The sequence below is a fragment of the Bradysia coprophila genome, unplaced genomic scaffold (assembly GCF_014529535.1).
Source record: "Bradysia coprophila strain Holo2 unplaced genomic scaffold, BU_Bcop_v1 contig_350, whole genome shotgun sequence".
Lineage (NCBI taxonomy): Eukaryota > Metazoa > Arthropoda > Insecta > Diptera > Sciaridae > Bradysia > Bradysia coprophila.
Genome location: NW_023503608.1, coordinates 9418527 through 9441772, shown reverse-complemented (window position 1 = coordinate 9441772; position 23246 = coordinate 9418527). Strand labels below are relative to the sequence as shown.

At 35.2% G+C, this 23246-nt stretch overlaps 2 protein-coding genes across 3 annotated transcripts; both read right to left on the bottom strand.

The window, feature by feature from the left end:
• Positions 1–93: 93 nt before the first annotated feature.
• LOC119080807 (FK506-binding protein 2-like) lies at positions 94–1400 on the bottom strand. The gene is made up of 3 exons (XM_037189378.1): positions 1201–1400; positions 1039–1119; positions 94–336 (listed from the first exon to the last, which is right to left on the bottom strand). Exons 1-3 carry the CDS (start codon positions 1372–1374, stop codon positions 160–162), a joined length of 432 nt encoding a protein of 143 aa, XP_037045273.1. The 5' UTR covers positions 1375–1400; the 3' UTR covers positions 94–159.
• Positions 1401–8779: 7379 nt separating this feature from the next.
• Positions 8780–22977, bottom strand: LOC119080678 (E3 ubiquitin-protein ligase CBL). 2 transcript variants are annotated; one of them, XM_037189111.1, is made up of 8 exons: positions 22195–22977; positions 17587–17733; positions 15951–16094; positions 15764–15880; positions 15231–15355; positions 14913–15034; positions 14703–14834; positions 8780–11531 (listed from the first exon to the last, which is right to left on the bottom strand). In XM_037189111.1, exons 1-8 carry the CDS (start codon positions 22734–22736, stop codon positions 10218–10220), a joined length of 2643 nt encoding a protein of 880 aa, XP_037045006.1. In that variant the 5' UTR covers positions 22737–22977; the 3' UTR covers positions 8780–10217. The 2 variants fall into 2 exon arrangements, with proteins under 2 accessions (XP_037045006.1, XP_037045007.1); XM_037189112.1 differs by lacking the exon at positions 8780–11531 and having other exon boundaries at positions 11837–14834; positions 22195–22975.
• Between the last annotated feature and the right edge of the window lie 269 nt (positions 22978–23246).

The following is a 23246-nucleotide window of genomic DNA, read 5'->3' as shown; positions in this document are numbered from 1 at the left end:
AAACTTTGTCTTGGTATGGCACGTGGAAAAAAATACTTTCCTGCGGGATTTTTAATTTTTTAAGAGTAATTGATGCGAGAAAAAAACATTCCATTTAATGCTTTCTGGGGCACGAACAGTGCTTTAATTGTCTCTTTCATTTCCTTACATTATAAACTTTTAAAGTTCGTCACGTCCGTTAATTTGTATCAATTCGGTGTCAAAGATTATTGTTGCACCGGGCTTAATTAAGCCTTCAAAGCCAGTTTCTCCGTAGGCCAATTCTGGTGGAATGGTGAGTCGTCGTTTTTCACCTTCACACATATCCAGTAATCCTTGATCCCAACCTTTGATTACCTTTGATTGAGAGTAAAAAGTTATTCTAGATCAATGAATGTAATAAATACTATACATAGGTGCATATCATTTTTTATGTGTCGATGCAAAGATAAACCCAAACTCCCTTACCGAGCTGATTCATAATGTCAGTCTTGGGACATATAAAATCTTTTTTTTACTGGTTAGATATTTGAGATATTTTAGTTCAAAGTTTTAATACGGTTCGGAACAGGTCAAGCCGACCTGAAACCTGAAGCTGAGATTACCTGAATAACATTAGAAATGAATCTGAATTTACCTGAAATCTGAAGATCAGTAAAAGTTCAGGTAAATCAGGTCAGATTTCAGGTATATTTGGTTTTTTTTCAGGTATTCCTGAAATCTGACCTAATTTACCTGAACTTTTACCGATCTTCAGATCTCAGGTAGATTGAAGTCAGACCAGATTCACATATTCATAGCTCGAGTTGAAATTCAGGCTCAGATCAGGGATACCTTACCGTACCGAGTTTTAAATTTTGTTTAGAATTGCAGTATTAAGTAGGTAGCAACGTTTAAACATATGTGATAATTTTAATGTCTTGTCAATTTTACTTCAGACTCTGAAAACATAAATCACGAATCTACACTTTCAGCTCATACGAATTATTTAATCTTATCTTTAACTCTGAAACACTTCATATTCAGAGAATTAACCGTTCGTTCAAATGTGCTACTTACATTTCCAAAGCCAATTTTGAACACAAATGGTTGGCCACGTTTATAGCTACTATCAAATTCATTTCCATTTTCTAAAGTTCCCTGGAAATGAGAAATGAACAAAAAAATTTAAAGTTATATCTTCAATGATTGAACAACGTTTTTTTTTTTGTTTAATTTTACCCGATAATGAATTCTTAATGTGTCGCCGTGCTTTGATTTAGTCGTGCACTCAACTTGCTTCGTTGTCTTTATTTGTAACCTTGCTGAATGGATTTCTCCAATTAGACCCAGAAGCACTATGCACCCGAAACAAAGTATAAAATTTCTCATCATTTTCCTTCGACGTGTTAACATTAACTGAATGATAGTACCAATCAGGTAATGCGTTTATCAATGACCAAAAAAAGAAGATAAGAGCAAAAGCGAGTAAAAGATAGTAATAGATGCAAAACGGGCCATCTGCCTGAAATCTTTAAAACTTACATTTATGTCGAGTAATTTAAGTGTTACTGTGCTTGTACATATAAACTGCACACTTGTCATTGCCCTTTTAAGTACTTCATGCAGATGTTTGTCAATCATCTTTTCGAAAACCATTTCTAACTTACCGTTTCGTCGAAAAGGTACATCTTCACCTGTTGCAAGCATTTAACCAGTATTGTTACTGGCTCCTTCGGGTCTACTACTTCTATCGATCAAAGTATTTTTAATCTATTGATTTCAAACGTTTTTTTTGCTGTTTCGGATTCCTTGGTCAATTCTAAGTACAGCCTGGGTTTTTGTGCAGATTTTGGTTGTGCGAAAGACATACGCTTGCTTACAACATATTTAGTACTTTGCAAAAGAATGTCGCACTTGCTGTGGTTTTGGTAGATTTCTATCGCTAGTTTCTAGATTGGCTAATGGAAATGGTGTTGAAAACTGCAAATTCTGTACCAACTGTTTCTATTGGCGATTATTTTGCTGTTGCCATATATGGGTGTGGGTGTGATGTTGTCAACTCTTTAGTGAAACTAATGCAATAATACGTCAATATAGTCAATAGTAGGAAAAGGAATCGACTAATAGAAAATTCTACAATCGCTAAAACGAACTGGTGTGCATACGTTATTTTGCAACAGCTGGTCCCATTTGGAATTGTATGTGACCAGCTGGTGCAAAATAACGAATGCACACCAGTTTGATTTAGCGATTGTAGAATTTTCATAGTTGATTCATTTGCATCCATTTTAGGCCAAGCAACCACTTAAGCCACAAACACGTTAGAGACGATTTTCAAGACTTTTCTTTTTTGGATTGCCTATAACATTTCCAAGAATTTAAGCAATAATCGAATATGTTTGTTTATCGATTTAAGAATTTGCAAGTTCAAGATTCATTCATTTCATGGTCGACGAACTTTGACGACTCACCAAAAACGCATTTTCGACCATTTTTTTTCCAAATTTTATATTTTATGATTAAAAGAGTATAATTAGTAGAAAAACCACATAATATTGTTTTTCTGCTATTATCTGATAAATATTTGTAAAAAATTTTGGTAGAGTACGAAATACACGGTGAGCTTGAAAATGTCCATACCTATGTCGGGCACATGAAATTTTATTATTAATATTAGTAGAGGGCAGCCCCGTGATTAAGAATCACATAATATTAAAATCAAGTGTACGTCAAAATTTTGAGATAGACGAATTTTTCTATGTTTGGGACCTAGGTCAATTTTTTTTGCTCTGAGTATTGCTGAGTTAGCCTAGAGTCTCACCTTTCCAACGATACCAAACATGCTGTGTTTCAACTTTTTCGTGTTGAATTTAAAAGGTGGTCTAAAGAGCAGGGCCTATTTTACGGAAATTGTTTCTCAAGTTTTTGAAAGTTTCGAAAATGTTTCTGAAGTTTCTTAAAGTTTCTAGAAAAGTTTCCTTAAAAAACTTTAAGAAACTTTAAGAAACTATGGGGAACGAAAAGGCAAGATGCTTTCAGTTTGAATCCATATATTTGAATGAATCTTAGTCTAACAAATACACCGTATATATAGGGGATACAATGTCTACTATGTCTGGAATCATTTGATTGGCATACTGTGATGAATTGATATGTTGTCGAGTGTTGGCGAGTGTTGACGAGTTACCACACACTTCCCCCCTAGGATCAGGTTTCGGTATCCATTTGAGGCGTGAATTCTTTTGATTCCATTTGACCAACCAAATTATGAAAGGAACTTATTGGCGATTTTGATTTATGTTTTTCCAAATGTTTGTTTGATTTTGATGATCATTGTATCGTATGATGCTGGTGATTCTGGATTTTATAATTGATTTTTGGATATAAGTCAATTTTTCAATTGATTTATGTATTTTGATTTTGGTATGCTGCGATAAAATCAGCACCCAAAATTATTTCATCAATATTGGCGGTGTAAAAACGCCACGAATAATTGATATTATTGATCTTTATATTCTTTTCTATTTTTTCATACATTGGAAGGATTTGATTTCCGTTGTATATAGATAGGGATGTATATCGTCCATTGATTTCAAATTGTGGGAATAATGAAAATGGACTTCCGGTATCAATGATACACTTTAGACCGGTGTTTGCGTCTTTAAGTGTTTCCATCATTTTTTATTTAAATATTTTATTTTATTTACTTGTAGTTGTTGTTCTTTCGAACGACTAGAAGTGAATGTACTTTTCTCAAATATTGTTGCCGCTTTTATAGGCATTTAGAGAATAGTGTACTAGATCGTTTGCAAAAGTTACATGTTTAGTTTGTTTAAAAATTTCGTTGAGCAACGGAATTTCGTAACATGGCTTTAGTCGATCGATAGAGATAACTTTTTCTTTTCCCTTAATTTTAAGAGTGAAAAATTTAGTATCTCTTTTGATTACTTCGTATGGTCCTTCATAATTAGGTTGTAGGGGTTTTCTATAACCATCGGTACGGACGAATACGTGAGTACAAGTATCTAAGTTCTTGAAAAGAAAAACTTTTTGTTTATGATGATTAGCGCTTGGGACAGGCTGTAAATCATTCATATGTCGTTTTAACTTTTCAACGAAAGAACTTGGATCTTTTGAAAGATCTTCTTCTGTATGATGGAAAAAATGGTATGGTAAACGGATATTTGTACCATATACCATTTCTGAAACAGAAGCGTTGATGTGAGGTAGAATTATTGAACGTAATCCTAACATCACAATAGGGAGCGTTTTCATCCAATCAGGTGTTGAATGACACTTGATTGCTCCTTTAACAATCCGATGCCATCTTTCAAGAATTCCGTTGGCTTGAGGATGGTGGGCTGTTGTTCTCAATCTCTTTGTTCCAAGAAGTTTATTTAATTCGGCGAACAAATCTGATTCGAATTGTTTACCTTGATCGGTTGTTATAACTTCTGGCACGCCGAAGCGAGGAATCCAATGGAAGAAAAACTGTTTAGCGCATGTTTCAGCGGTTTGGTTTTCCATAGGGATTGCTTCGGGCCATCTTGTAAAACGATCGATGCATGTTAGGACATATTTGAATCCTTCTGAATTAGGGAGTGCACCCACAATGTCTAAATGGACATGATCGAATCTTTGATTCGGCATATCAATCGGTGTGATTGGCGACGAGTTGTGTCGTGAGACTTTGGTCTTCTGACAAGGAATACAGCTTTTACAATAATTTCGAATGTCTTTGATCATAGTTGGCCAAACGAAATCTTTTTTTATCGTAGTTGTAGAAGCTTTGATTCCTGGATGAGCAAAGTTATGGACTTCGTCAAAAACAATTTTGCGAAAATCAGGAGGAACAATCGGTCTCAAGTTTCCAGTTGATATATCACAAAATATGTCTGTACCATGATAGTCCGTTTTAATAACTTTAAGACTCGCGTCTTTTTTTATTTTGTCGATTACCGTCATATCTCTGGTTTGGGCTTCGGCTAGTAATTTATAATCAATTGAGCTATCAAGTGATATTGAATGTACTATGTTCAATGTTTCTATTCGAGACATTGCATCAGCAACAACATTTTTCTTTCCAGGTAGATGTCGAATATCAGTTGAAAACTGAGATATGTAGTTTAGTTGTCGTATTTGACGAGGGGTTGCTTTGTCAGCTTTTTGAGTGAAGGCATGAACTAATGGTTTATGATCTGTGAAGATCGTAAATTCCATTCCTTCTAAAATTTGTCGGAAATGTTTAATTCCTTCATAGATGGCTAAGAGTTCTTTATCATAAGTTGAATACTTAAGCTGTGCAGTATTTAATTTTTGTGAATAAAATGATAAAGGTTGCCATTTATTATTGACAAACTGAACAACTACACCTCCAAGTGCATAATCGGAAGCATCGACATGTAAACCGATAGGTGCGTCAGTTTTAGGGTGCGCTAGCAAAGTTGCGTTTGCTAAATCTGATTTACATTTGTTGAAAGCTTCTATCATGGTCACAGTCCAGGTGATAGGTGTTTTATCGTTCTTTATGTTGCCTTTCATGCAAGAAAACAATGGTAGTTGTGTTTCTGCGGCGTGTGGCATGAAGCGACGGAAAAAATTGATCATACCGAGAAATCGTTTGAGCTTGGTGACTGTATCCGGTAAGGGAAAGTCTAATATTGATTTAACTCGGTTGTCGAGAGGTTTTGTTCCGTGTTCATTTATTAGAAATCCGAGGAATTTGACTTCTTTTTGTCCGAAAACACATTTTTGCAAGTTAATAACTACGCCGTAGTCGTTGAGGCGAGCAAAAAGTATTTTGAGATGTTTTTTGTGTTCTTCTTCATTTTCGGAAGCAATTAGAATATCGTCAAGGTAGACGAAACAGAAGTCTAATTCTTTGAGGACTTCGTTCATAAAACGTTGGAACGTCTGACCGGCATTGCATAGACCGAAAGTCATGAATGGAAATTCAAATAAACCAAACGGTGTTATGATTGCCGTCTTTTGTATGTCGTCTTCGTGAACGGGTATTTGGTTATAAGCTCTGACTAAATCGACAACGCTGAAGATCTTTTTTCCATGCAAGAAATAGTTAAATTCTTGGATGTTTGGAACTGGATATCGATCTGGTTGCGTTGCAGCATTTAAACGTCGGTAATCGCCACATGGTCTAAAACCACCTGATGGTTTTTCTTTTATCAGTAATGGTGTTGCCCAGGGGCTGTCTGAGGGGCGACATATACCGAGTTTAAGCATATCGTCGATTTCTTTTTTAGCTATTGGAAGCTTAGAGGGATGTAATCTTCGAGCTTTTGCAAAAAGTGGGGCACATTTGGTAACGATGTGATGTTTAACATTGTGCTTTTTCACTTTTGATTTAAATTTTGTCAAGTCAAGAATATCTGGAAATTCGTTGACTAATTGATAGTAAACTGAAATGTTCGATATGGTTTTAATCGAATTTTTATTTTTTCGTGTACCAACGGTTGTTCCGATAGAAGAAATTGAAGTTTTACTGTCAATTAGTCTGTTGTTTTTAATATCGACGAGTAAGTCGAATTTTTGGAGTAGGTCAGCTCCAATGATGGGTTGTTGCACGTCTGCAATTATAAAAATCCATCTTATATTTCTTTTTAGGCCTAAATTAATAGTGACCGATTTGCTCCCATAAGTCTTAATAGGAGTACCATTAGCTGCATGAAGTTGGAATTGACATGGAGCATGGCTTCTTTCTTTATAACTTGGTGGAATGACTGATATGTCGGCACCAGTGTCAATTAAGAAAGTATTTCCAGTATTCTTTTCTTGAATGTATAAGCGACTTATGTCTTTGCCTTCGTCAAATTGCGCTTGGTTTGACTGGCTGTTTAGTTTTTTGGGTTGCGTTTTTTTATATTGCTCTTGTCTGGATAAGAACAAGGTGGTGTACAACGCCACGACCGTTTACCGTAGTCTAAATGACTTTTACAAAATCCGCTAGGAGATTGTTTATCTCGGTTAGGAGATTTAGACTTATTACGATTTCGCGAATCAGATCTGATGCGGGAGTTAGACTTATCGATTTCTTTTTGTAAAGAATCAATTTTGTCTTCCAGTTTGCAGAACTGTTGTGCTAGATCGCAGTCATTGACTGGTTGTTGTTTGGTAAAAGTCTGTATTTTATCTAAATCCATGGTTTCGTAAATTTTGTCGGCCATGAGACTTAGTTGTTCCAATGGTTCGGAACTATACGACAAAATGCTTTGGATGTTTTGTGGTAGTCGGTTAAACCATAATTCTTGTAATAAGTCATCGGAGACTTTGTTACAAGTGTTGTCTTTCATTTTTCGTAATAATTCTGAAGGTTTGCACGCTTCATTAATTGAATTATTGTCGAAAAGATGTTTTAGTTTTTTACGGTCAGAGACTGAAAATTCTTTGATCAACCGATTTTTAAGAGTTAAATACTTATCATTGTCTGGTGGGTTCATTACAATATCACTGACTTTGTCAAGGATATCGGTGTCTAATTTTCCAACCAGATGATTGTATTTGGATGTGTCGGCTCTTATAGCATTTGTCGCAAATTGAGCTTCGATCTGCATAAACCATATTTCTGGTTTTGCTTTCCAGAAAGGTGGTAATTTTAACTGGACAGATCGAATTGTGCCGTCGTTATTATTGGCATGAACAACATTTCTTGCGCCGTCTGTTTCATTGGCGGGTTGTTCAACTATAATTTCTTCTGTATCACTCATCGTAGATTATGCAAAAAATTTTATTTTGCAAAATATTTTTTAGATGAGACAAAGGAAACTTTGCGTTTATTGATTTTGTTCTCACAAATAAATTTAATTATTTGGACGGTAGAACTCAATCGAATTTATTCTTGTTATTGCTAACAATTTATTTTAAACAGTTGCTTGTTAGCAATTAATATATCGAAGCGTATAGCTTGATATTGACTTTGTATTCAGAGTCGGGGTCACCAATTATATGGGGAACGAAAAGGCAAGATGCTTTCAGTTTGAATCCATATATTTGAATGAATCTTAGTCTAACAAATACACCGTATATATAGGGGATACAATGTCTACTATGTCTGGAATCATTTGATTGGCATACTGTGATGAATTGATATGTTGTCGAGTGTTGGCGAGTGTTGACGAGTTACCACAAAACTTTAAGAAACATTTTGGAAACTTTCAGAAACTTGAGAAACATGTTTCCGTAAAATAGGCCCTGCTAAAGAGTGATAAAATGGCGATTAATATCCACAAAACAAACATTTTAAATTCAGAAATTGTATTTAGTGTATATTTTCCCAATAAATATTTGTTTATACGAAGTATATTGTTTCGAATGAACTGTGAATTTACGCTAACTGTTATTTACCATTATAATTTTCAGAATTTTTATTTTTAAGATTAAAAAAGTATTTTGTTTTTCCATTTCATTTTTTGTTTTATAAGTCACAGGCTGTGGTTTTTCTCCATGTTTTAATTTTTATCATTTTTTTCTTTAACTTATCAATTATCAATTGGTTTTTTTTTGTTTTTTCTTTTTTAAATAAATTACGAAAATATTTTTCTATTTGTTATCTTGATTTTATAAATCATTTTCTTAGGTTTTTTTTATTTACTTTTTTGTCATAATTTTTAAGCAGAGTTTTTGTTTTGATATTTTTGGTTTTTTTTTGTTTTACTTTTTTGTTTTCATTTGCATTTTATTTATTGAATAAATAAAAAATAATTTTGTAACTTGTTTCTTTCCTAATGTTTTTAAATCTAAAAAGTATTGCAAAGAGATTGAAATTATTCATTTTTTGTTTTTCATTTTTTTTCCTTTTTCTTTTAAATAAATATTCATTTTTACGAGCTATATGTACAAGGTGTGAAAATGATTTTGTTTTGTTAGGATGAAATATTAACATTTTTAACTACGATGGATACAAAATGTTTTATTTAAATGTTCTGTTTTTAGTACTATAACCGGCACCATTTAGACCGTTTTTTTTCGACACACAACACTCATTAGGTATCAGATGTAACGAGTTATTATTGGCGGGATTCAGTTGGTTTGCACGTTGTATTTATATTCACACAAAAATCTTTCACGAAACAAAAGCTTTTAAGCGTAAAAATAGCCTAAAAATTGGTAAAACGAAACATGATACTGGCAGTCTTAATATCTGATGAGCGTTGTGGTCCTGATTTCATGAGGGGCACTATCCACATTCTTATTTCAAAATTAAAAAGAAAACCATGAAATCTGGAAGTTCTTAAAAGTTATGAGAAGGGTATGAAACAAACGAGCCGATATTTTCAAAGATTTTACGCAGTTGGTCTCTTCAAACACTACAGTTCTGAATGTCTAATTTGTTTCGTGTGAAACGGCTCCAATCATTTTAGACATGATGAAATCAGAACAATATGTTGAGAGACACGTCAAAACAAAGTTCCAAATAGGACGCAAATACATTGTAAAGTCTGGACCTTCTATACAGTCCTGCTATAGTGTTTGCTTTTGCTTTAAAAAACGCCGATTGCTTGTTCCGTCGCTAACTTTTAATGAACCTCCGAAGGAGATTGTCCTAAAATCCTGCGATAGTAATGTGGCTACGGGGCGCTCAAGCTGATAAATTTACCCCTGAGCATTAAAATTCAATAAAATTCGAAGTATGTGTTAGTGTTATCGTCTACAAGAAAACTTTCGAGTCAATTCATTTGTTAATAGTCTTACGGCTCACATTTTAAATGTTAGCCGATGCTGACGACATTTTATGATGTTTTTTCCTTCGAGGACCAATTTGTTCGTTATTTACATGCAACACCTTCAATACTCATCGAACTGGTCGCCCTTCTTTTCGATGCGAAGCTCAGAAGTTACTAAAAATTACTAAACTAGCAATTGATGTGCAAGAAACGTGTACGGTTGGAACTCATTTACATCATTTTCGGACCGAAAAATGGTAAGAAAACGTACCGCTAATTTTGTGTAAACATTAAATGTGCTCGAAAAGGGCATTACATTCGAAAAGAAGGGCATGCGTTGCCCAGTAGCGCGTTCCAGTCTTGTTGAGTCGTTCCAATGGTGGACTGAACGAAGTATACTGCACACGGTGAGAGACACTCCACCTCTGTTCTCTCAAAAAGTGCAGCAAAACACTTCAACAAAAGGATCACTACAGTACATTCATGAGACGAATGAAAAAGCAACGAAAACGTAGCCTTGATGCCTAAATAAATTCAATCGAAAGCTTCTGTAACAAACAAAAAAAAATGAAAAATTCCTTAAGCGCTATTTTTGGACACAAATTCATGAAGAATGTCGCATGCCATTTCAATATTGTTCCTAGATATTCCCAGTGCCGTAACGACACTCTCTTTGGAATAGCCTTCGTTCATCAGTCTGGCTATGTATTCCAGATTGATGTTCTCGTATGGCACATTACAGTCTTTATGATTGATTGTCACATTTTCGTACAACAATGGTTGTGCATCTGCATTCGTTATGGCCGTAGGTGCAACACCACTACTGCTGCCACCCGAACTAGACGTTTCCGGACATATTTGTGACGCGGTGATTGGTTTCGTTGAAATTGGTCGATTGATTATTGCATTGTGAGAGGGTGTAACTGATGACGGTGCGGTGTTGCTATTCGAATCGGATTGATTTCGCTGATGATTCTGTTGATTGCTGCTGGTTTTCATGTGATACAAATTATTGGAATCGTTGTTGGTGAACTGTTCTTTGTCCGTGGACATAATAATGATCGGCTTCCGTGCATCCAGCGGCCGTGTATCTATCAAACCAGTTATAGTTTCGGCTGGGCCGACAATTACCTTGTCCACGTCGTCGTCAGCAGTGCTCAACACTTGCAAATCGCTGGCAACTGTCTGAACGATCGGTCGGGGAACATTATGTTTTGGTATCGGCGGCGCTATTGAATTGGGCACATCGAATTCACAAAATGTAATATTTTCCGAGCTTCGACTGAGTGACGATGATATGGTCGAATTGGTGGACAAATTGACTAGACTCGATGCGGACGCAACGTTATTGGTGGAATGCGGTTTGAGCATTCGATTCACCGTACTATCCACATTGGGTGAAGATTTGCGTGGTGGCAAAGGCGGTGCAATTTGATCGTTTGCATTTGCATGGATATCATTCAGGTCGGCCGACCACGCTTTGTTTAGAACTTTGTTGATCACTTGGGTTGATGCTGATGACATTGGTGGCGCACTCATTCGATTTGAATTTGATTGCGATGAGGATTGACTAGGGTTTGCTTGTTTGGAAGTTGGCTTCATTGCACTGCAATTGGCCGGCTGATTGCTGCCATTGATCGAATGCATTGATGGAGCTGTTGGAAGTATTGCTTGAGCGGCATAAATATCGTTCGGTGTCGTCGATGCTTGTACAGATGAAGATGATGATGATGTAGGAACGGCAGCTGCCACGGATGACGTTACATTTGGTGTTGTGCTTCGTCGAGATAGACGAGGCGACGAGTGTGGACTATGCTTTTCGGCTCTCGATATTATCATACTGTTGCTGAGAGCGTGTAACGATGATGTGGCGATATTAAACTCCCCGTTGTCCTGTAAATTCAAATGAGGTTAACGTTTGGCATTTCAGTTATTTAAATGAATGACAGCTGATGCTAAAACGTTGTCACTGTCGATGGATTTAAAAGCATACCAAAAAGTGTCTAAAATTTATTTTAAATAAAAAAAAGTCGCACACACAAAACAAACACATAAAAGCCAAGCGAATGGGAAGTGTTTTTCGTCTAAAGTTTCATTTTCTTATTTGTCATGCCATCGGTATCAATGAGTATGCAAAACAGGTGAATGATATAAACATGCCCATGTTTGTGTTTCATAGTAAAATTGAAATTAAAAACTTTTTTTTTCGTGTTTTACAATTAAAACTTTTATTTAAATTAAAAAAAATATTTTTTCAAAATTAAAAATATAAAAAAAAATTTGTTTGCGCTCCTAACAAATATATAATGACGCATCCGTCCGACCAAAAAATATATCACTTAAATTTCTCAATTACACTAATTTTTACTACTCAAGGTCCAGATTTACATATTTTTTTCAAACTCATTCCGAAACAAACAAAAAACTAAAATATTTTCCGAAACATTTTTAATAACAAAATTCAGAGCGGGTTTGCGATTTACATTTTTCTTTCGATTTCTTTTTTTTTTTTTTTGATCCATTCGTATAACTGACCTTTAATTTAGTATCCACATCGAAAATATAATCTAGCAAACAGTTCGAGATGCTAATGCTTCGCCGTACCAGTTTGTGTCAGCCAAATGTTTTCTTATAGTTCAGCGTATCGTTTTTAAGATGCTAAGACCATCGAAAAAATTGTATTCTCAATTTATTATATATTGTATTATAGTCGGACTACAATACTCCTCACCATCGTCTCGAACATTAAACATCCCAATCGTCAAAACAACAGAGATCCAGGCACTTCTTCATCTTCGTAAGTGGTTTCTTATCTTATTTCTTTGTTCATAAGTCCGTTTAGGAAAGTATTCTTAAAAACTTTGTTGAATATGACGTAAGGATGGGGGACGATGGAACGATGGCGTTTTTTTTAAAGAAAGTTTTGGCATGTAACAGAAAATTGAAGCAGTTCTTTTGAAATTTGACTAACTGAAAATTGTAAGGAATAAATGGACAGTAATTCTGGAATAGAACGTCAGGTCCTTTTTTCTATAAAAAGACATCTTCGAAAATTTCCATGTCTTGCTCAAAGTGCGACACAAAAGGTACAATTTCATCTGAGAAGTTCCTAATCTTGAAATTTGTAGTTTTAAAATTCCTGCCATTCGCAACTTTTGACATTTTCAATCAACTGAGAACTGAGACGAATGTTCCATCTACAACCCTCTCTACATTTGAAAACATACGGCAAACACAACCAATTATCCAAAGCATTGACGCATCCGAATGATAAATCGGCGGAGACAGCGGAATATTATTTCACACAAAATAAATAATAATTAAAATAAATTAAATTAAATTACGAAAATATGAAACGGAGATGAATTAAGTATTTGATAAGTGGCGAAAAGAAGAAACAAACTTAAAAAAATCAATGTGATTCGAAGGATTAAAAAAATGATCTTTAAATTGAACGTTACTATCTAAGTGCTTATTTGGATGTGTTGTTTTTTTTATATTACTTGATAAATATTTTGTTTTTGTGAATGTGAATGAGATTATTTTTTTGTTGTGTTAGAAGGCAGTAATTTTTGTCGGAAACGGTGGTACACAGGTGGTATTTTCACCTATAATTGACCGTTACCAGGAAAAAATACCGCTATCAAGATGACGAATGTTATGATTCGAAAATGACAATGCAATTCGTCAAGAAAACTCAATTGTTGCTAGGTGTTCGCAGTGCATAAAACGGTTCTTTTTTTTAAATTATTTTTAACTTGATTTGTTGATTCATACATTTTTACTAAAGAAACCACTGATTCAGAGCCATTCATAAGCATTTATGAGAGCTTTTCAGTTTCTATCGAATCATAGTTCTCAAAGTCAAGAGGAGGAGAAAAGCTCGCAGAAAATCTTCTCGATTATTCTGGCCACGATTTCAACCAATACGGCAGTGTTCTTACTGCATTCGAGATTCACTTTATGTATATTATAACAAGCGACTGCTAAAAACACTCAACACTTTGTAGTGTGTCAAGCAGCAGAGATTTTCGATTGTTGAATGGCTTTGTCATTTTGAATGTTCTTTTTCCTAATAACTAATACTGTTGTCATACAGAAATGTTTTTAGCAATTTTGTGTATAGATCTAACAAACGTTTGTGATTGTAGCACGTAACATTACTTGGCAGGCATTTTTTGCAATTCCAAAAACAAAATCAGATTTTCTTTTCTGGCAAACCAATTTTTAATCGAATTCAAAAAGCTGGCGCAAAGCGATCGGCTTACTTAGGTACGGAAGACTTACCGAATGTTTAGGGAAATAAATAATAAAATTATGCCGTGAAGCACTAGGCAATTCTTCGGGTAAAAATCGTTTTAAAGAAATATTTTCGCCCAAAATTTCGGTCTAGAAATTTTAAGTTAGTTCGTTGAAATATTTTGATTGATAGCGAATGCTTTATTGGACTATGAACTGCGTCTCATGAAAAAATAGACAACTTTCATCCGTGTTAATTCAAAAATGAATCGCTGCGAGAACATTTGATTCATTGATTGTTTTAAAGACGACTCAATGCAAGTTAAGTTAAACAAAAAACTTGGCCTTCAGAAATGGAATTGATTTCTGGCATGCAAGCTAATTTGTTACAGTGAATTCCAAACCGTTGGAAGGGTTTTTTGAAATTAGAAGCTTTGGGTGGAAGCTTTTTGAAACCGAACGAAACCGTTATAACAGAAAGACGGGAATGAAATTTCAAATTTCTTGTCATTTTTTTGATTCTCAATCTACATGCTGCTTCTAGCTTTACAAATTAAGAAATCTTGATGGGAACCTCGAATTCAAAATCGACAACCGTAACACATTAAACTAACAATGGCACACGACTGCTGAAAGCGTGCATTAGAACAAAACTTTATTTCTCCAATCGTGCCACACAAGTTCAATTTTTATACCGTCTAAGTATAAATACCAAGATAACCAATCGCTTTGCAAATTTGAATTTAAAAAAAAAATGTCAAAAAACAAAAACGCATGAAAAATGCCTTAAGCTAAGATGAGACAATCCCCGAACACAAACTATACCTCTGTATCATCGTCTTCGACATTCTGTTGTCTGCCATTGGCTGAATTTCGATGATGTTGCTTTCTAGGATCGAATGCATCCACAACGATCTGTTCGGTCCCTTTAATTTCTGCTCGACAAAACGGGCATCCCTGATGGAAAGAGACGGAGAAACAAACGAAAAAAAAATTGATTTCGAATTTTGGAAATTATTTCTGAGTTAATCGAACCTGTCCTTCCGAGTCCACTTGCCATGCTGTCAAACATGGTGTACACAGCAAATGTCCGCACGGCTCGATTCGAATGTCCTTATCGTTTTCCGCACAAATCTTGCACAGTTGAAATGTACTTCCTGTGGAACAATTTCCAAAGAGAATGAGAAAATTAATTCGAATAACATGAGAATGGATCGTTTGAATCCTATATCCATAATGATAGATATGACTGGTGTGTCGTATCGTATCATCAAAATGGAATATAAATTCAAATGGGAGAAAAGAATCACCCCATCCATCGGCGAAAAATGAAAATAATGAAAAATCAATTACCCATTTCACAATACAGCTCATATTGCTCTTGGGTTACAGTAATGTGATCCTCCATTGGACTTTGCACAGCAAACGATAAGTCTGGATTCACCGGTCGTCCATCAGGATATAAATAGAAACCTTCTCTGTAATTAATAGCCAAATTTTATTGCACTGACATTCAACAATTCTATTCGTAAACGGAAAAAATTGATTCGAAGAGGTGTAATTCAGTTTAGTATTATACACGTTAATGGATATTTAATGGAAAATAATGGAAATTTTATGGAGGAAATCTAAAGTCTTGACGGAGAAAACGAGCGAATTTTTTTTTTTGAACTTTAATACAGCATTTGGTTCATACGAATTCCTTAAATATCCTACTGAAGTTTTAGAATAAATCTCTCATTCAATCTTAATCTGTCCAAATCAAGGGTTTTTTCCAACACAGCAACAAGATGGTTTCAAAAAGATTGAAACTCGAAATTAATATCCGCCTTCAAAGTGCGTATGCAAAGCACCCACTCTCCGAATAACATAAATACAAAATTTACCTATGACCATCCAGTAACGCCTGACACAGCGACTTGTTTTGTGGAATGGTTTGTAAAATTTCACCATCGCCTGTTACGTAACCTATTGCCCATTGACCTAAGCGTGTACACGAAAGTCTTGAATGAATAGAAAATGGAAAACCACGTCAATTCCAATCGTCCAAAGGTTATATCGTCAATATCTTACCGAAACACATAACTGCCCGCTTTGTGTATATATTTCTGTAATCTAGCCTTGACTTCATCGTAAGTTAAAAACGCCACATAGCCGGGATGTGTTACGGCTAAGATTTGCCAATTCCTTAACAATGTACTCCATGGCTGAAATAATCTGCAGGGAAACAAATTTAATTTAATTTATTTGACCTCGATGTGAACGACATACAAGCACTTCGCTTCACTCGTTAAATGGCTTTAAAAAATTGAATCATTTTGCTGTGGATTTCACTGAAAAAAATAGTTACAAATCTTACCTCCAGCGGGTAGCTTTGTCTACAGGTAATCTACAATAGCTGCCACAGCTGTAGTTCTTCATACAAAAAATACAGCTGTGGCAGCAATGTACATTACCTGTAGACAAAGTTACCTGCTACAGTTAAGATTTTCAACTCTTTTTTGTCAGTGTTGTAGCAAGGAACATATACAATTCAGGTCTTAGTAAAAAAAGTAGGATTGTCTTTCAAATGGGTTCGACAGTCGATGTAAGGGACATCTGTGTAAGACGAATATAAGTGGCCTACTGCAATGACTGTCTGTGAGGCTAAGAGTAAAAACACGTGTGCTTAAGAGGCACCAGCACTTAGCTACAATTGTAGCCTACATTTGTGTGCCTCATATTTCATTTTTGATGATATCTTTTCATCAGAATCCTTTTTGAAAAATGTACGCCCGCAATTCCGACCACAGATGTGCTAGCTTTAAATCAAAATTAGTTTTGGTTGTAGTCGTTTGACCAGCTCTAAGAAAAGTGAGCAGTTTAACGAAATTTTCATAAACTGCTCATTGTTCTCAGAGCTGGTCAAACTGCTACAACCAAATCTATTTTCTGTTGAAAGCTAACACATTAGTGGTCGGAATTGCGGTCGTACATTTTTGAAAAAGGATTCTCGTGGAAAAATATCATCAAAAGTAAACTAAGATCCACTATTTAAAAATCGCCCTAATGTAGGCTTTTCACCAAAGTGTCGGTGCATCTTAAAAGTTGAACCTTAAGTGAGCCTAATTTACAGTGCTAGCCTCTGAGATAATCTTTAAGGTTGACAGACATATACGACGGAAAGTCATTGATTGACGGCATATGAAAATGTTTTGTCATTTACATCCATCGTTGCTCGATATGCAGACCTGATTTTCGAAAGTAGAAAAATTAGCAAATTCTTCAAAAAGAACAATGGAGCAGAGTAAGCTCGACAGAAAATAAATTGCATTGGAAAGGTCTTAGCAATCCACCGCATACTTCAAAGTATCTCAAGCTTTAAACACGGGATAATTATTAGAAATTGTTTGTAAATGTGATTTAACATTGAAAACCATCAGGTAGGGTCGACAACATATTGACGATGAAAACAACATAGAAATCGATTAAAGTAGCAAAAAATGTTCTCTTTTCGATTCGAATTTTCTTGTCGTGCTAGACTAAATAAATTTCCAAAAACAAAAAATTGCACGAGCACGATTCAAGCATTTAATTTACGGATCAGTCTTTAGAATATCATTGATGAATGACCTATTGTAGATGAAAGCCAGATTACTTTTTTTTTAATTGTACAAGCAAACACACGAAACACACCTATAAACACTACAACAGCCAACTCAACACATACCTAGTGAACACATCAAACTCAAAATTCGATATATAGTCATTGCACGTTAGGTCAATCGTTGTTTTCAATGCCATTGCCTCCAATCCAGATGAAATTGGATGTATTTTCGATAATTCCTGTCGAAACATTTTCCATGGGACTAGTGTGCTGAAATAAGAGAAAACGTTTTTTCTGATTAATTTTCTTTTGTGCCAAATTTAGCGAGTATTGTTGCTTTAACGAACTGATTATTTTCTCTTTCAATTTGTAAGTTCATGTAAGCAATTTAGAGGTAACGAAAGTTCGGTCTCTCGACGGTTTTTTCTTAGTTACTGAGGAGTCGTCACGAAAAGTGTTCGAAGGAATTGTGGTGTTAATGCAGGAAAATATTTCTCCTTCGTCATATCAATGTTTGAGCCCTTATCAAATAAATATCGGTGAAAGTGGTGTGGTTTCTTCTAAGCTCCAGGAACTCAATGGTATCAGGCATGGAAATAATATTTTCGTCCCGAGAACCGGGAACATGTCTCAGGAATCAAAATGAATTATTGATTTCCCGCTCATACATTTTCCGGGGGCTGGATCGGCAAGGGATACATTTCAAGGGAACTAAATTATGTTAAAAAAAATTACTTGGTTCCCACAGTCCGAAGGTGGGTTAATTTATAGTACGACTTAGTACGGCTTTCCATTGAACGTGTCCTGCTACAATAGGGAAATTCTTGAAGGTTTATTTTCTAATCAGGTCAACATCACGTTTTAACTGCAGGTTGACCTGTTTGGAGCATTAAGTGTTGAAACACCGAGAGACTCTAACTCCGGCTTCAAATCAAGTTCGGACTATAGCGGAGTCCTCTACGAGGAATTGCGTTCATTTCTGAAGATCTGACCTATTCCAACCCTTAGTTTTATCCTGGTAAATCTTGGATAAATTACAAGTTTTAACAGATTGGTTTTCGACAACACCAATGAAATTTTTTTTGCGTTGTTTCCAATGAAAAGTCACTAAATAAAAACGTTCTCATCGAAAATAAGAGTCAACTTTATGTTAATTTAAAGTTTGCTTAATTGGGAAAATCAAATTCATCATCCAGTTCGATGACAAACGACTGAATTTCATGTTAAATTAAAAAAAAAATCCAACAAAACAATGTACTACGTACGTATACATCTGATGTAGGATTAACACATTTTACACAGCGCACTCGTCTAATTGACCCTAACCTTTCTTAATTTAAATAATGGTCTCATTTACAAAACAATTCATATTGCATGCCATAGGTCAATCTGATGATGTTCTTTAAAAAAAAAACATTTTCACAAATTGCTTCAATTTACTAACTCGTCTGTGTGTATACACTATACACATCTTTGGCATTACAAACCAATTTCGACCAACAAACATGAATGTATCTGGACAAGACACCCCAAAATAAATGACGACAGTCTGATAAAGTCAGGCACGACAGTTTTGACTAAACATGCAAGCAAATGCTTTCGTTAGGAGTCTAAATGACCGTTACAGATTTAACGAAAAAAGTGGAATGTTATCGGAGAAATTAGACAAGTGCCAGTCAACTGTAGAGATAAATATTACATGCACAGCGTACGAGTGTGTACCATCCGATAAAGTATGGATGACCGGAAGAATTACTTCCGGAATTTCAAGTATAAATTATTTGATTTATTGTTCTATTTTCGTTTTAAATATTACAAACGTTCGTTTCGATCAAATCTGGAATGTATTTTGCCTAGGTTAAGTTATCACTATGTCTCGGATGAAATGTGACAAATTTGAGTCTGATAACAGTATGATTGTTTTGTTAATCAGTAGTTTCTTGTTGTATCACTTAAATAAAAGTAGTAAATAGGCACGACCGAGATATATGCATTTGTCATGGTTTGAAGCAATTTTCCGTTGTATTCATTGATCGTATATTGCTTTACTAGCTATCAATAGAACATTCCTACTTTTGGCATCTGTTTGTAAGATCTAATCAATTTGATGAAAATGTAAAATTGTTTTTATGCTGTCGAATGAGGAAAGAGGAAACGCTTCTGCTGTTAAGCATACGAAATATTATTGCTGCTGACGAAATATTATCGCTCATTCCATGCCAAAAGACGTAAAAAAAAAATTTATTTGAAAATACAAACACATCACATTACGCTGGCTAAACAATGTGTGTTTTGTAGCTATTTCATTCATAAATACAATTTTTTTTACGAGAAAATTCAACAAAATAAAACGTGCCTTGGCACCGAATTTTATTTCGAAATGGAGTGAGACTTATATTTCGATAGACGACCTTCTGTTGGTAATGAAATACGGTACATGAAGCTCTGGATTTTGAGATGTATAATATAAGGTGTGCAGAGACAGATTCTATTAGAGTTTCGTCAAAGGTTAAGTTACAGAAAAAAAACCATTGGTTATAGCAGTGGAAAGGTTCAAAAGAATTTTTTTTAGAGAAAAATCCTTTTCTTAGAAAAAACAAGTTCGAATTTCAGGAGATTAACAAAAGTGAGGGTTGAATGAAGCTGATTAATAAGCGATTTGTGGGTCAATGAACATTTTATAAATGACAAATCATCTGTTATCGATAGTTATGTGTTTTTAGATAGCAAAACATGTGCAATAACAATTGAAGTTGAAGATTTTGCATCAAATCAAATACTATGAGATACTTTAACAAAAGAATTGACAGATTTAAGGGTGATACGTCTACCATTTTTGAAAATTTTCATTTGTGGATATAAGGGTTGCCATCACTAGCATTTCATGGATATACGTGGACCTTGATCCTTAACAATTCTACTGAGAATGGATATTACATTGAGATTCTCTCGATTAATCTCGGGTGGTGCTTACGGTCAAGGTACAGGTAAATTGAAAATGGAGATTAATACAGATCCTAAAATGGATCCCGGTTCACACAGAAAGAGCATATGATAATTTATCGACAACAAAAGGTCTTAAACATTATCATGTCTTGGGACATAATTTTTCTCGTAATTCGGTCCCCCTTCATGAAAATTTGTATACGTTGCTGTTGTGGGCGGTAGATCTTAGGCACTTTCACTTGTCGCCCTCCGCTGATGGAAAAACGGATTTTCTTCCCTGGAGCAAAATAGGCAAAAACTTCCCGATTTTGAATAAATGAAAAAATTTGTATTGAATGGCAAAAATTTCCCGGGAGCAATGCTCCCGTGCTCCCTATAACTTTCCATCGGTGGCGCCCTCACTTTGTTCCAGCTACAACTCGCCAAAATCTACCGTCCACAATTGTCTTTGAGGTGTTATTTTTTGTCTTTTTTCGATGCCACTTTGATTAAACTTTTATTATTGTTTGGAGGAGTTGAACTGTGCATATTGCATACGTAAATGCTCACCTTGATTAAACACGTAGCCGTAGCATATAATGTGTAAAACTGTCGATGCAGTTATTAAGTGGAAAAATGCAGGGAAACTACTGCTGAATTTAACTTTGAACATTCTGAAATTTTTTACGCAAAAAAGTTGGACATCTTGGATTTCAGACTTTCATATTGATCGTTTTCTTCGTAACTTTTCTTCAGCCGTTGGTGTAGCGTTACATCACACAATGCATACAATGATGTAAAAATTACGAAGAAAATGAAAAGCTTGACACTACAAGTACTTGGTTTTCCACTCGAAAAGTAGGGCATGTATGATAGTTGCGATAGTATTTCAATAAAAATATTTTGGGACAAGGATTAGGGCTCATGCTTCAACTAATAACCTAATTGGTTAAAAGTAATATATTGCGAACATTTCAGCCAATTAAAAACCCTCATTCAAGTGTGGAGATTACGAAGAAATGAATTACACGCGCACGGCAATTACAGTTAGAAACAAATGCCACTTTCTCGGATTGATAATTTTATCTGATTGTGGCCATAGAAACTGTAACAGATACCGGAGTGCATGATGAATATCATTGTTTTACTTGGAAATCGGATTATATGGAGAGCTTTGAGTAGCGGAAGATAACGGTAACGAAAAAGAGACAATTTTCGATTGAATTCAAATGACAATAAGCAAAATTCTGCGAAATGATAAGATCACAAAGTTCGTCACAGATGTTCCATCAATACTCTGCACGTTGAGTGATCGTGGTTGGTCATTTGAAGTACCACAGCAGTATAAGAACGGAACCCTACAGAAAGCTGGCACATCAGATTCAAGGTAGAAGAAAATCTGATATGAATGTTGAGTAACCGAAGAGTACAGAAAGCCCCGTCTACTTCTTACGGGGTCTCTTAAACAATGAAACTAGGCACGGTACGGCCGATTGATCTTGAATAATTTATGTTGAATTACTACGAAAATAAGTTCGTTTACAAAACCTCAATGTTCTCTGGGCCTACATTTGACCATACCTATTCTATACGTTCTATGCTCCGGGCCGACATACGTTGATTGCTAATACGAAGGTTAAAAAACTTCTTGAAACTATTCTCACGGTATAGTTAGAAAATTAGCAAAATCAACTATGTCGGTGCCATGCCGCTTTGTTGTTACGTTTAAGTTTGTTTTTTAAGATTGGGCGATAGCCAAAACTAAGAAGTCAAGCAAGTTTGTGTAACGAACGAAAGTGGACTTACCTATTGCCAAAATTGGCTTTCCAAAAATCCGCTGCATCTGCTTTTGTAATCCGAAACTGGTCGCCGGCAAACATTCCAGTGGGGAATATCGCTTTCAATTCACTTAACATGTGAGAAAACACTAAACTCAATTTGGTCAAATTACGTCGATAGTGCGAATTCTCATCGAACATTTTCTCTTTGCCTTCTTTGAACAGTTTTATTGCTTGTTTACACTTTCGCATTAAATTATTTATGAAAACATTGAAATGTTCGTTGGCATGCAGAACGTGCATCTGATCCTCGTATTTCGTATAAATCATACGCAACCTTTGGTAAGTGTCGGGCAGAATATCCAGTATGAATGGAGGGCTATTTTTTAGATTCATTTTTGGTTGTTGGCACAATTTCACCACTTTATCCATCAATTTCCACGTTTTGTCCAGCGTCTTTTTGTCAGTGGACAATTTTTGCGGACTGCACGCGTCCGAAAAGGCTCCGTGTAATTTCGATAAAATTGATGAGATATTTGATTGTGGAATACGAGTCCGACTAGCCGCCATTTTGCCAAATAAATGCAAAATGAAATTGAATTTTGTTGAAAATAAAAAAATTCCTGTACAGTTAATTCGTTTTCATTCGACGCGATACACTATTACGACACAATCGATTTCAATTAAACAACATATCCGTGAGGATTCATTTTGTTTTCGTACGCAATTTTGTGGAAAAACAACATGACGATGTAATGTGTATATGTGTTAATGAAGACTATACTTCTAATAAAACTCTGGAGGAATTGAGAACTGATTTTGTTGACAGCACTGAACAATATTTGACAGCGAAATGAACAAAATGAATGCATTCATTACATAAAATGAATCGCTCAGTTTGTTCATGTCGGTATTTAAATTGAAGTGGGAAAATTTTAAACTTCTGGAACTCATTTTATGGTTAGTATGGTTAATAGTTAAGGTACTTTCAGTCTTTAAAAAAATTCATCCGTTTAGAACAAAAATTCATCTGTCAAGTACACGGATGAACTAAACGGACGACTCTGAATTGGGCTTTAA

Bases quoted from the DNA above. Each gene is read 5' to 3' on its own strand.
- LOC119080807 (XM_037189378.1), bottom strand. From the start codon at position 1,374: ATGTTAACACGTCGAAGGAAAATGATGAGAAATTTTATACTTTGTTTC. The intron at 1,120-1,200 runs GTAAAATTAAAC...TCTCATTTCCAG, and splicing joins CATTAAGAATTCATTATCGG to GGAACTTTAGAAAATGGAAA. The intron at 337-1,038 runs GTAAGTAGCACA...TCTCAATCAAAG, and splicing joins TCAAAATTGGCTTTGGAAAT to GTAATCAAAGGTTGGGATCA.
- LOC119080678 (XM_037189111.1), bottom strand. From the start codon at position 22,736: ATGGCGGCTAGTCGGACTCGTATTCCACAATCAAATATCTCATCAATT. The intron at 15,356-15,763 runs GTAAATTTTGTA...TATTAATTACAG, and splicing joins GCGTTACTGGATGGTCATAG to AGAAGGTTTCTATTTATATC. The intron at 11,532-14,702 runs GTATAGTTTGTG...TTGAATTTACAG, and splicing joins TCGAAGACGATGATACAGAG to GACAACGGGGAGTTTAATAT.